The following is a 13,092-nucleotide window of genomic DNA, read 5'->3' as shown; positions in this document are numbered from 1 at the left end:
TATTTAGACTTGTTATTGTAAAGAGATTTTCAATAGATTTAGTCCATCCTCGTTTGGGTATGATCCTCAGAATAGTTCCTTTTTTCCGTTGTAACACAAATACTATATTATAATTTGACCGGTATACTTGCGAACATCGCAGACCTAATTATATATATTGTGTGGAATTTATACTATAATTGGTAACACATTTAAAAGCGGTCAATGGCATCGGTACAGCTAAATATACAACTTTAATATATTGTTATTCTGCCCGAAAATAGTGAGAATTTATTTTCTAAGTATAATTATATTTTTCGAAATAACAATTCTACATGTTTCTATTGAAAAGAGATTTGCTTTCCCACTGAAAGTAAAGTAAATAATTATTAGTTTTATGTTTGATTCAAAATCGTTCAAGCCTACATTCAAAGCAGTTCGTGCTATGAGAATAGTGAAGAAGGTCGTTAACTTGAAAGTTGAGAACGAATAGGATCTGTCTAGCCGAAAACACAAGTGCAATTTTGGAAAAAGTTTATTGCTATAAAGATCACAAACCAGCTTGGTTATAAAAATTTAAATTTTTCGTTGTGTAAGAAAGTTGTTTTTCAATCAAATTTTACCCAACAATTAAGGGGTTGGTAGAGGCATTTTGGTGGTTTCAAAATAAATTTGAGCTGAAAAAGTGAAGAGATAGGACAATATAGTGGCTATAGAACTCTTGCAAAAATGTGCATAAATGGAAAATACTCAAGTGAACAAAAGCATTGTGAGGGTTAAAAGCAAAACAAGTGGATAAAAGCATGGATATGGTTAAAACCATTGGTAGAGAAAAAAATAAAATATTTTGAAAGAGATTAAATGAAAAATCATTTCGAGCTTAAAAGAACATTTTCATTCTACAATGCACTAAAACTTGCTAGCTTTTTATATTCACCAACATTTGACTAGATCTTCAGCATCTTTTGTAAAAGAAAGGAAGGTGAGAGAAGGAGAAATAAGGAGGTGAGCCTTAAAGATAAAATTGGGTGTGAAAAGGAACAATGTCTTGTGTCTATCTATTTCTAGTGTTTGAACCGTTTTTAGCCATATTTCATTTGAACTCATATCGTCCTAAGCCTCAAAAACAAGCCTAGAAGAGCTATGTGACTTAAGCATTCTCTTTGCAGAATTTTCCAGGCTTGCTAATAAATAAACTTAGTGAATATTTTTTATTCACATGATTGTACCCACTAAATATTTGTATGACTTAGATTAGCAGTAATATAATTGAACATTTGGTCATTTGTATTACTTCTAAGTTTGTTAGTTATTTAACTTAATAAACTAGACAAATTTACATTAAAAGTTTTCAAGTTATAAAATTATCAAGATTAAGTTGCATGTGAGATAGAGTTCATACAACTTTAAGATTTGTCGACCTTGTTTCTTAGTAATTAATATAACCTAAGGGATGTCTTTTGCATGTTGTGTGTTTTGACTTGGTTTGCCTGAGGACAAGCAAAAAGTTAAGTGTGGGGGATCTAATCTACCACGATTTATCATGTTATTTATATTCCTTTCCACATAATTTTGGCTTCCCTAATAGCTAAATTAAGTCATTTTAGTAATAATAAATGTTTTTACAATTTAAGTAGTTAGGTTATGTTTTTTTAGTAGTTTTTCATAGTATCTGATAGCGAAAAAAGGTTATGTGGTTATGTAGGATGAACCGAGAGCTAAACATGCAACTTTAGGCTAAAACTACTACCACTGTCGCAACCATGAAATATGGAAGTCGCGACATAAAAAACATACTCAAAAATAACTTTAGGAATGAAATCGGAGTGAATGTTGCAACATTGGGCTGCAAAAGTTACGAAGTTACAGCTAGATGCGAGGCAAGGCCACATACAAAGTTGTCGTCATGAGAACCAAGGTGCTCCATGTTGTGTCGTTGTGAAAATTCCACAAGCGCAGCAGTTGAGATTTCAAGGGTTAGTTCAGGGTCATTTTTAGATTTAAAGCCCTAATTGTTGTAAAAGCATAAGGGCATCTTAGTCTTTCAATTTTAGCCTATATATGTAAGATTATATAACAAAAATTAGGGGAGTTCTTCATACTTTTCATTTATTATACAGTTTTCATTTCATTAGCTTAGGTTTTTATTATGTTTTCGTAAGTGGAATCCTTCTATTTTGAAGTTGAGACATTACGAACGAAGGATGTTCCAGACGTGTGCTTTTACATCGAATCATAAATGAGCGTTCCTTTTCTTATTCTTTTTATTTATATTTCTTTCATTAATTTAGTTAATTGAATGTTTGTATAAATATTAGAATAAACTTGTGTTTTTATAAATATCTCGCATGAATGGATTGTTTAACTAATTAATCGATTAAGTAAATAGTTACCTGAGATTGCATATTTATTCAAATTTGCTAAATAACTTAGTACACTAGAATTAATGACTCTAGTAGAAAATTTAGACAGGCGAGGCTGAAAGGTTATCCTGTTGAGTAAGAATTAAGTGAACTTTTGCTAAGTGGTAAGACTGAAAGAACATCTTAGATAGTAACTCTTACCGAGGATGAGACCGAGAGGATATTCTTAGTTAAAGGTGGTAAATAAGTCAATTAAGGGTAATTATTGGCTTCTTTGATAATTAGTGATTTAACCAATTTAAGGCTAAATAGCTCGCATCGTTGAAACTAGGAATAGTAAGTTCTAATTGTTTAACCTAGGATTAGTTTAATTTAATTAGTTTTATTTTCATCTTAATTTAGAATTGGCACTACTAATTCGTAACTAAATTAGACTAATATTTGTTTTCGAATAACTAATTTAGTTATAGTTTTCACCAACCTAGCAATCCCTTGGTTACGACCCCCGAAATACTTGCTTAATTGTAAACAAAAAATATATTACAATTTGACCTATTCTTTTGCAAACACTGCACTTTAATTTCATTTTCAATTGCAAATTCTTAAGCCTTGGCACATACACATCCGCGGGCAGTCAACATCGGAGCAGATGACTCCAAGAAGATAAAAATATAGATGTGACTAATTGGACTGACAGTACATCGGATAGGACCCAAGTAGAATAGATTTTAGATCTGTTTATGGATTTATTCACTTGTGGCATTCATAGTGTGGCATCCCTTAATCTCAATTGGATGATGGACTACATATTCATGACTTGAATACTTTGATGTAAGTAAAAGCCTGAGTTCAAATAGATAAGGAACTAAAAGCTACTGTGTTGGGTATATGACTCTTGCAGTATGTAGCATCTTTCACAATAGTGAAATTCATATCCCAACTAAAGGGTAAATGATATCCCCTCATGGGCATTACATGATAGATGAAAAGTAAACATGAGAACGAGTCATTTGTCTTTATGATAAATTACTTGATTACTATTTGATAGTGACTGACTTTTCATGAAGGAAGATGTTGTAACCTCCCGGCCTAGACATTATGACCGAACCATGAAGGCTAAATTAGCCATCGGAATGGCTAAGTAAACCCGCTAATATTTTAAAAACCCTAATTCAACTAATTTTAGGAAAAAATCCTTGTTGACGTTGTTTCAAGTTATATTAAAACACTCTTTATTAAGCCATTTTTACTTAGGATTCATTTTATTATTGATAGTGTTATTTTAGAAAACTTTTGGTATTGTTATTCTTCAAACATCATTTGCCGAGTTTTAGAAAACCAATCAAGTTGACGTTTTGTTATTCAAAAACTGAATCTCTATAATGCAGTGAAAAATGTATGCACGATGTCAGGTTTTTACTTAAATCGAATAACATGCAATTACCGGTTATTAAGTTTCAAAAGCCCATTCATGTATAAATCCCCAAATAAGAAATTACCAAGCCATGGTCCAAATAAAAATGATTACAATCCAAAACCAAAGATGTTGGAAAAGCGAGTTTGGAAAATGCAGCGGAAAATAAATTTAGGAAAAAAATAAGAGTTTTAAAATTTTTCCAAAACAAGATCTTAGTTGTGATATCTAAAGTAATAAACACTTAATCAAAATTATACATTTTTATTCATATAGGATGAGCGCTTTGACAGAGTAGTCTTCTGTAACACCCCACACCCGGCCTAGACGTTATGGCCGAACCCGGCGTGTCACAATGAAGTGTTTTTCGAAAACCTTGTTTTCATTGAAAACCCTTCTTTAAAATAAAAACCTTGAGTAAAATCCCAACTTGTATTTGTTGCTTTCAAAGCGAGGTGTATTTTAAAAACGAAACTATTCCTTCTTGTATGATAATAATTACTTTCTAAAATCTCTTTTCAGTTGCGGAAGCTTTATTTAAAATAGATGATCCATGAAAACTTGTCATTTAAAAATTAAGTTGCGGAAACGTAGTATTTAAAAAAAAAGTTATGGTTTAGGAAAAACCATGCTCTACTTCTAACAAATATAAAGCATAAAAATAGTAATAATCCTAATTTGAAATAATAACCAAAGGAAAGGCTTCTCACACCCCAAATCAAAAAATAATAATTTAAAATAAAAATATTAAAAATTACATAAAAGACTAAGTCTAAACTTTTTGCTAGTTGGCCACCTCCGAGTCCCTCCATCCATCGAACCGCCTATTGAGGATCACCTGAAAAATTTAAAAGGAGGGGGGTGAGTTTCGAAAACTTAGTGTGTACAACCTTTAATGAGTATAAAGCAATTATTAGTCATTTTGGGCCTGAGCCCAATTCAATAACGGTGCCTTTGGGCCTTAGCCCATCTTAGCCTCAGTTGGGTCGAAGCCCACATCGCAATAATATCACAATAATATCATACATGCAATGCTGTGCAACCCACCACAATAATCCAACCGCTACACACCAACTCCGTCCCCCGGCACACATCATGTGGGGATATAAATATCGACCCACCCATCTGATACATATCAATGGTAGCCCGGTTGCAGTACTACCTTCATTGCAGTAAGGTGCTAATCAAATATTGGGCTTAATAGCCATCGGTGGATCCACGGTTGTCAAGCAACCATGCGATCCTCATATACTTCCTCCGTTCCATAATTCCCAACCCATATCCAACCTAAACAGAATATCATATGAATGCAGTAGGTATACATGTAACATCAATAAATCTTACATTCAACGCATAGGGGTATTTTAGTCATTTTTCATCCTTAGGGGCATTTCTGTAATTTCTCTTTATTATGGGTTTATTACCTATCTCGGCCTGTTAACAAATCCCTGTTGACTAAAGTGAACAGATACTATGCGCCAGGTAGGATTCCAGCGAAGAGGAGGTAAGTCATTAAGACCGCCTAAGTACTAAGCTCTCCCTAGATCCAATCCTAGACATGCATATACCCATTGCCACACTTTAACCCTATGACTTGTCCACAGTCACGATTAATTAATTAATTAATTTTTATGTCTGTTTAAGCAGTTATCAGATACTAGGCCCAAAACCCCTTACAAAGCCCAAACAAGTCTACATACATGTATATAACCCACTAGGCCCAAGGCCCAATCTCATTCATATGGCCTATTAGGCCCAAATCACATTCATATGGCCCATCTGGCCCGAATCAATTCCAAGCCATGTAAGCAACATGGCTAGTTCATCACTTATTATCAAATCAACAAATTCGCTTATTTTGGGCCCACGGCCCATCGGGCCCATTTCGGCCCAAATGGCCTAAGTACGGCCCAAATCCACGAGATCGCTTATGGGGCCTCTGTCAACGTATCGATTTCCCCCCTTACGAGTGTTCACGCACTCGCAAGACTATCATAGCCAGACTTTCAGCTTTTCGGTATTTCAGCTTTTCGGCATTTTGGCTTTTCGGCAGTTCGGGATTTGCCGATCTAACATGTGTGCAGTGTATGTACACACTTTCGACTTTATATCAAGCTATCATAGGGTAGAAGTACACACCTTATCACCTGGAGTACTAAGTGTTCATAATCGACTGAACCTATATTCAACATTATACTCCATTAGTCACATCCCATTAATTCAAAATAAATCCACTACTTACCGAAGAACAACCTATACTTGCCTTGACTAGATTGATCGACTGCGATCTGCCTACGTAGCTCGAAATCTGAAGTAGTCCCCCTTCCACATCCAGGTGAAAAGTCCCTAACAGCTGACACCTTACGTCGCTTAAACTTGGGAGCCTGTACCCCAACCTCTCTGCTAGAACCCCATTTTTCTATCAACTAATACTTAGCCAGCGATCAAACTCTTGAATGAGAAGGTTAACGAAAGTAATGGTATTGGAAAGGATAAAGAAAAATTGGCTTTTAAGAGTGTAGTAACGAAAGAACTTAGAAATATTTAACAAAAGCCGAAGACGATCTAATTCATTTTCTGATCGCGAGATCGCTTGCCAATAAGAAATCAACCCCCAAAGTGTATGAATTAGCTTTTAAATGAAAAAGAAGCAACCGGTTAAGTTAAAAAAGGAAGAGGTTGATTTGATTAAAATAGGGAAGAAAAGATCAAGAGTTTGGCTTAAAGAAAAGAGGAGATGAAGGGTTTGAGATTACTCAGGTATTTGTAAAAAAAACAAAATAAAAGAGTCAAGAGATTGGAAGAATTTTCCCCCGAGAATATGCGACTGAAGCACACAAAAACAACAAATGTCCTTACTTGCCCATACGACACACGTATATATACTAAAAAAACAAATCTACACTCCCCAATCGACTTAAACTCGTCAAGTTAAATTCCCTTCATCTCTACCGTAACCTTGATTTTAGCCAACAATTTCATTCAAATTGCTTCCACCGAATGGTAACCCTTTCTTGCGTTGCACAACAAAATTGAATTCCCTTTTGCGCATGAAACCACTTAAACTCCAGCCCTCTAACTTCCCAACAGGCTGTTGGCCACTGTACTGCCACCTATCTTGTGCTACCATTCGATCAAAATTAACTATAAGGCTTATATGCCTAAGTCTCAGATTCCTTAAAGAATAAAAATTTAAAACTTTTCCATGCCTAGGATTCGAACCTGCAACCTCTCAGATCCATAGCATACTTCTCGCCATCGCCCCCCAAGCACTCTTGTGCTATATTTCCACCAAACATGTTTATAAGGCCGCAACGCTAGCTTCCCTACTAATCATATACCCAATAAAAATTTTCGCCAAGACCAGGACTTGAACCCTGGACTTCCTGCTTGCTACCAACGCCTTTTGCGACTAGGCCAAGTGTTTCCTTGTATCAGATTTTACCAAGCCTTATTAATAAGCCTTCCACCTAATGCTCAGGGTTTTTTTAAAAAAATGCAAAATTTTGCTAAAGCCCTGGATCGAACCCAGGACTTTTTCCACACTACCACCCCTTCCTAAATCACTTAACAATTAAACTAAACATGCAATTATAAAATATTTAAACACATTTAAGTTATTTAAGCCGCCTTCTAACCGATCCCAAACTCAAGGCTCATTACTTCTAGGCCCAAAATTCAAGGTGTTACATCTTCTTTTCTATCCTCAAGGTAACGTCTGTTGAGTGTGTGCTCGCTTCGAATAAAAAAATTCACAAAAATTACTAGTAAGGTAATTTTGTAATTTCTCTAAACTTTAGGGTCAAGTTGTAAATTAGAAAAATATCTCTAGAAATTTTATGGAATAATCTCTTTAAAGAATTTTCTCTCTGCAACTTTCTCTTAAATTCAAGTGTGTGTAAATAATAACCCAAGGCTCTCTTTATATAGGGAGAGTTTACAAAGTTCAACTATGATTAAACTTAATCATTTTAATATTAAATTAATAACATATTTATCTTATTAAATAATAGAATATGTATCTTCAAGATAAACATTAAATTTAATTTAATATTAAAATAATCACTTTACTATTAAATTAATAATACACTGTTAAGATAAGTATTTAATTTAATTTAATATTAAACTATTAAACTATTATTATTTTTGGAATATTCAATCTTAAATCAAATTCTCTGGTAGAGTCCATTAGGAGTGTAACTCTTCCACTCCTCAACTAACAAAAACCAACAGCCACTAGCCGCCGGGACGCCGCTGTTGCAGCCACTGGCACCACCATGTCCAGTGATGCAGGTGCGACACCCTTATGGCACCCCAAGCTGGTTCGGCTGCCATCGATTATGTCTAGGTCAATGACGATTCGACCAGTTCTGTCTAGCAACCGGTTGGACCATCAGCCCAATTTCACATACCAAGCCCGGTTCAACTCAAAATTTAGGTAAATCACGCCATAAATGTCACAAGTGAATTAATTCACTAACGAATTCAGAATTAATTCAACTTGGGTCCAGTCCAATGTATCATTCTACCAAAGAATACATCTATGTCTCTACTCTGAAGTCACCTACTCCAATAACCAAGACTAGCCATCTCCCCAATTGGAATTGTAGATGATATAGTAATCATTCTCAATATTTGAATCAAATGATCAGTTTGATTCTTTTACGGGGTTACAAACTCATTTAGATTATCAACTGAAGTAAGTTGTCTTTCTCGCAATGTAAACGTTTTTTACAATGCCACTTATATTCAGTTTGAACTTTAGACAATCAATGAGCTAATATTTGCTTGTCACAATTTCGCTATGCATTAAAAATATAAAAGATAGAAAATACAAAAGACATAATAGTAAAATGTGAAATTAAATTTATTTATTTATTTATTTATTTATCATTCAAATAAATAGAAAATAGTTGCATCTTTAGTACAATATAGGCATATTTACCAATGATCTCCCACTTGCCCTAGTGAAGTAAATGTGTGATGTTTCGTATTCGCATTTTCGTGACGTGTTTGTTCAAATTCCTAGTAACAAGAGTGTTAGTAAATGGATCCGCAAGGTTAAATTCAGAAACTACTTTCATTACATCTACAATTCTTTCGAGTACTACCTCTCATAACAAGTGATACTTCTGGTCAATGTCTTTCATCCTCAAATGACTTCTCATTTTCTTGGTATTAGCTATTGAAGTATTATTATCACAATACAGTGTTATAGCTTTTTCCCTACCGGGAATAACTTCAAGTTCGGTTAAGAACTTTCGAAGCCATATTTCTTCTTTCGTTACCTCAGATGCAGTCATATACTCGACCTCCATAGTAGAGTCAGTAGTGCAAGTTTGTTTTACAATTCTCCATATTACAGCTCCACGGCCTAGAACAAATACATTTCCCAATGTCGGTTTCCTCAAATATTTACTAGTTTGGAAGTTTGAGTCTATGTATCCAATAAGAGTAAGATTCTCCCTAAAATACATAAGCATATAATCCCTGGTACTTTTAAGATACCTTGATATATGTTTTACAGCTTGCCAATGCCTAAGACTTGGATTCGCCTGATATCGACTAATCAATCCCACTGCAAAACAAACATCTAGACGTGGGCAAAACATCGCATACATAAGACTTCCAACTATCGAAGCCTATCGAACCTTACTCATATGTTCTCTTTCTTTCACTATCTTAGGATAATCATTTAAGGAAAGATGAAAACCTGATGCAGTCGGCTAAACGCCTGGCTTTGTATCGGTCATTACAAAATGTTCCAGTACCTTATCGATGTATGAAGCTTGAGATAGTGCTATCGTTTTATTATTTTGTTCCCTAAGGATTCGAATTGATAGTGCTATCATTTTATTATTTCGATCCCTAAGGATTTGAATTCCAAGAATATAACTAGCTTCACCCAAGTCCTTCATGCTAAACTATTAAACTAACCACAATTTAGCCTATGACAATTCTCTTATATCGTTTTTGATAAGTAGAATATCATCGATATACAAAACGAGGAAGACCACCTTTTTGTCCTTTATATGCTTATAAACACAAGGTCTATTAGTGTTTTGCTCAAATCCAAAAGTCTTTATCATTTGATCAAATCTTTTATTCCATGAGCGGGACGTCTACTTAAGTCCATAAATTGATCTTAGTAGTTTGCAAACTTCCTGTTCCTTTCCTTTGACAATATAGCCAGTAGGTTGAGCCATGTAAATGGTCTAATCAAGATAGCCATTCAAAAATGTTGTCTTGACATCCATTTTCCAGATCTCGTAATTGAGAGCAGCGACAATGGGTAAGAGTATATGGATAGACTTGAGCATGTCTACCAGAGAAAATGTCTCATCGTAATCTATGCCTTCTTTCTATAAGCAGTCTTTCCCTACAAGTCTATCTATGTGTGTTTCCACTTTCCCTTCTGCATTACTCTACGGGTTTAATCCCAATCGATAAGTCTACAAGTTCCCAAACCATATTGGATTTCATAGAACCCATCCCAGCATCCATGGCTTATTTCCAGAGCCTGGATAGCCTCCTTGCAAGTGAGTGGATCACCATCCTCATGATTGACTTTCGTATTATTAATACTACCATTATATATGAAGAAGTCTAGTTTCTTAGAAATTCTCTCACTACGACGAATTCCCTATGTTTTTTATCATTTGTAGGTTTTTCTACAACTTTCTCGAGAATTGAACTTGGTAACTATTCTACCACTCCCGAAAGTTCCTCGAGTACCACTTTACTTTGAGGTTTAAAATTATCCATGTAGCTTTCCTCAAGGAAAGTAGCATGAGTAGAAAATTTAATCGTATTATCTTTCATATAATCCTCCCTTTTTTTCCATTTTGGATATCGTACAAACATGCACAATTTTGTTCATGCATCCAACCTTTTTGCATCCTTATCCAGAACGTGTGCTGGACAACCCTATATTCTAAAGTGATTTAGAGTGGGCTTCATTCCATGCCACAGTTCGTAAGGTATGTTGCAAGCAAACTTGGTTGGCATATTATGCAGAATATAGCAAGTCGTTTGTATTGCATATCCCTAAAAGGAAGAACGAAATTGTGAATAGCTTGACATTGAACGAACCACGTTAAGCAAGGTTTTATTCCTTCTCTCAGCTACGCCATTCTATTGTGAGTTCCTGGTGCAGTCAATTGGGATAAAATCTCATTCTCTATGAGGTATCTTAAGAACTCATCGAACAAATATTCCCTACCTCGGTCAAATTAAAAATTCTTTATGGATAAACCTAATTACTTTTCCACTTTCGTACGGAACTCTAAAAATTTATCAAAGGTTTCACTTATGTGGTGCATTAAATACACATATCCATATCATCAATGGTCATCTATAAAAATCACGTAATAATTATAACTTCCTCAGCCACTATCGCTTATCTAACCACATACATCAGTGTGCAAAAGTTCTAAAGGTTGGTTGGCCCTTGTTCCTTTCGCATTAAGAGATCCCTTAATCATTTTAATTTCCAAGCAAGATTCACATTGTGGAAGACTAACTTCCTTAAGCAAAATTAAGGGACCATCTTTCACGAGTCTAGTGATTCCTTCTTGGTTAATATGACTAAGTCTTGAATGCCATAGGTACCCCTCATTAGAGTGAGAAGTTTTAAGCTTTTTATTCATTATTTTAGCTTGAAGCATCAAGTAATTATTTGGTTTGATAAAGTAGATATTATTTTCCATACATCCATTATAAATTAAAGAATGATTTCTATGAATAGCAATCTTTTTATTGAATGCCACGGTATAACTGTCATAAAATAAACATGCTACAGAAATTAAATTCCTCTTAAAATGAGGTACATAAAACACGTTCCTTAAAACAATCTTCTTAAAATTATTAAAATGTAAAATAACTTCTCCCACTGCTTTGGCTGAAACATAGCTCTTATCTCCGGTCTCCAACGAGAGGCTCCTATCACGTAGACTTCTCATTTCACAAAACCCGGTAAAGAAACACACATGGTTAGTGGCTCCAGAATCAATAACCCAATTGTCAATCGATTCTTCCACTAAACAAGCTTCAACCATAAAGAGTTCCATACCTTTGCCATTCTTTGGCTAGGTAATCCAAATACTCCTTGCGGTTTGATTTGAAATTCCCTTTACTATTGCAGAAGAAACGTTTGATCATTTTAGCATCTTATAAGTTCTTAGCCTTCTTCCTATCCACACGAGGTGAAACTGAGTCGACTTCTTCTTTTCTTTAGCTTTCTGTTTCCTCTTAGAGGATGAGGAGCCCTGATACGTGATATTCGTGACAGGTTTTAAAAATTTATATTTTATCGTTCTTAAAACTAACTATTATCACGATAAAGGCAAGTGTACCTATCGAACAGTAGTATAGCTTTAGCAAGACCGGATTGTCGAACCTAAAGGAACCAAGAGTACTAGTAATTACTTTCTTTTTATTATCTAGCCTAAAAATTAAAGGATTTGTTTATCTAAACTAATTAACTAAACAAAGAGTGCACAGAGAGAAATTGGGGAAAAGCTTTAGGGAAAATTCGATTGATTAAGACAATACCAAAAGAAAAATCCACCTAGACTTCACTTGTTATTTGACAATGAATCAGACGATTTATTCATTTGACTTGATCCGTAGAAATCCCTAAGTTATATTATTATCTCTCTCGAGACTAATAACGTCTAACCCTAGGTTGATTAATTGAAATCTCTTTCTAATTAACGCCCTAGTGTTGCATTAACTCGATCTATGGATCCCCTTATTAGGTTCCACCCTAATCTAGCAAAATCTTATCACTCTATCTCTAGGCGTGCAATCAACTCCGCTTAACTATGACTAATTTACTCTTAGACAAGGACTTTTGCTCTTCTGAATAAGCGCATTAACTTGAATCAATATCCTAGAATATTAAGACAAGAATTAAGAACACATAATTAAGAACAAGTAAAATATTTATCATACAATTCAGATAATAATAACAAGATCCGTCTTAGCTTTCATTCCCCTTAGGTATTTAGGGGGTTTAGTTCATAATTATAAGAGAAAACATCTCAGAAGAATAATGAATACAAAACATAAAGAAAACCGAAAAACCCCTGAATGGAAATTAAAGGGAGATCTTTAGTCTTGACGATGAATCCGGCTTCTAAGATGGATCATTCGGCTTCCCTTGAGTAATTCCTTGCCTCCTATTCCGTGTGTCTCTTCTAAGTGCCTCTTCAGATGTTTAAATAGGCTTTAGAATGCCTCAGAGCCCTTAAAAGTGGCTTTTTCTGAATAGGACTATACTTGGGCTCGACAGGGACACACCCGTGTGACACGCTCGTGTGCGATTGCTCCAGA

The 13,092-nt window shown here is 34.8% G+C and overlaps 1 protein-coding gene across 1 annotated transcript; it reads right to left on the bottom strand.

The window, feature by feature from the left end:
* Positions 1-8,870: 8,870 nt before the first annotated feature.
* LOC121208047 (secreted RxLR effector protein 161-like) lies at positions 8,871-9,368 on the bottom strand. Its single transcript, XM_041078570.1, has one exon. It carries the CDS (start codon positions 9,366-9,368, stop codon positions 8,871-8,873), a length of 498 nt encoding a protein of 165 aa, XP_040934504.1.
* Between the last annotated feature and the right edge of the window lie 3,724 nt (positions 9,369-13,092).

Source organism: Gossypium hirsutum, chromosome A10 (genome assembly GCF_007990345.1).
Source record: "Gossypium hirsutum isolate 1008001.06 chromosome A10, Gossypium_hirsutum_v2.1, whole genome shotgun sequence".
NCBI classification, from domain to species: domain Eukaryota; kingdom Viridiplantae; phylum Streptophyta; class Magnoliopsida; order Malvales; family Malvaceae; genus Gossypium; species Gossypium hirsutum.
Note: the sequence above shows the minus strand (reverse complement) of the source record. Positions and strands in the feature narration are given on the sequence as shown.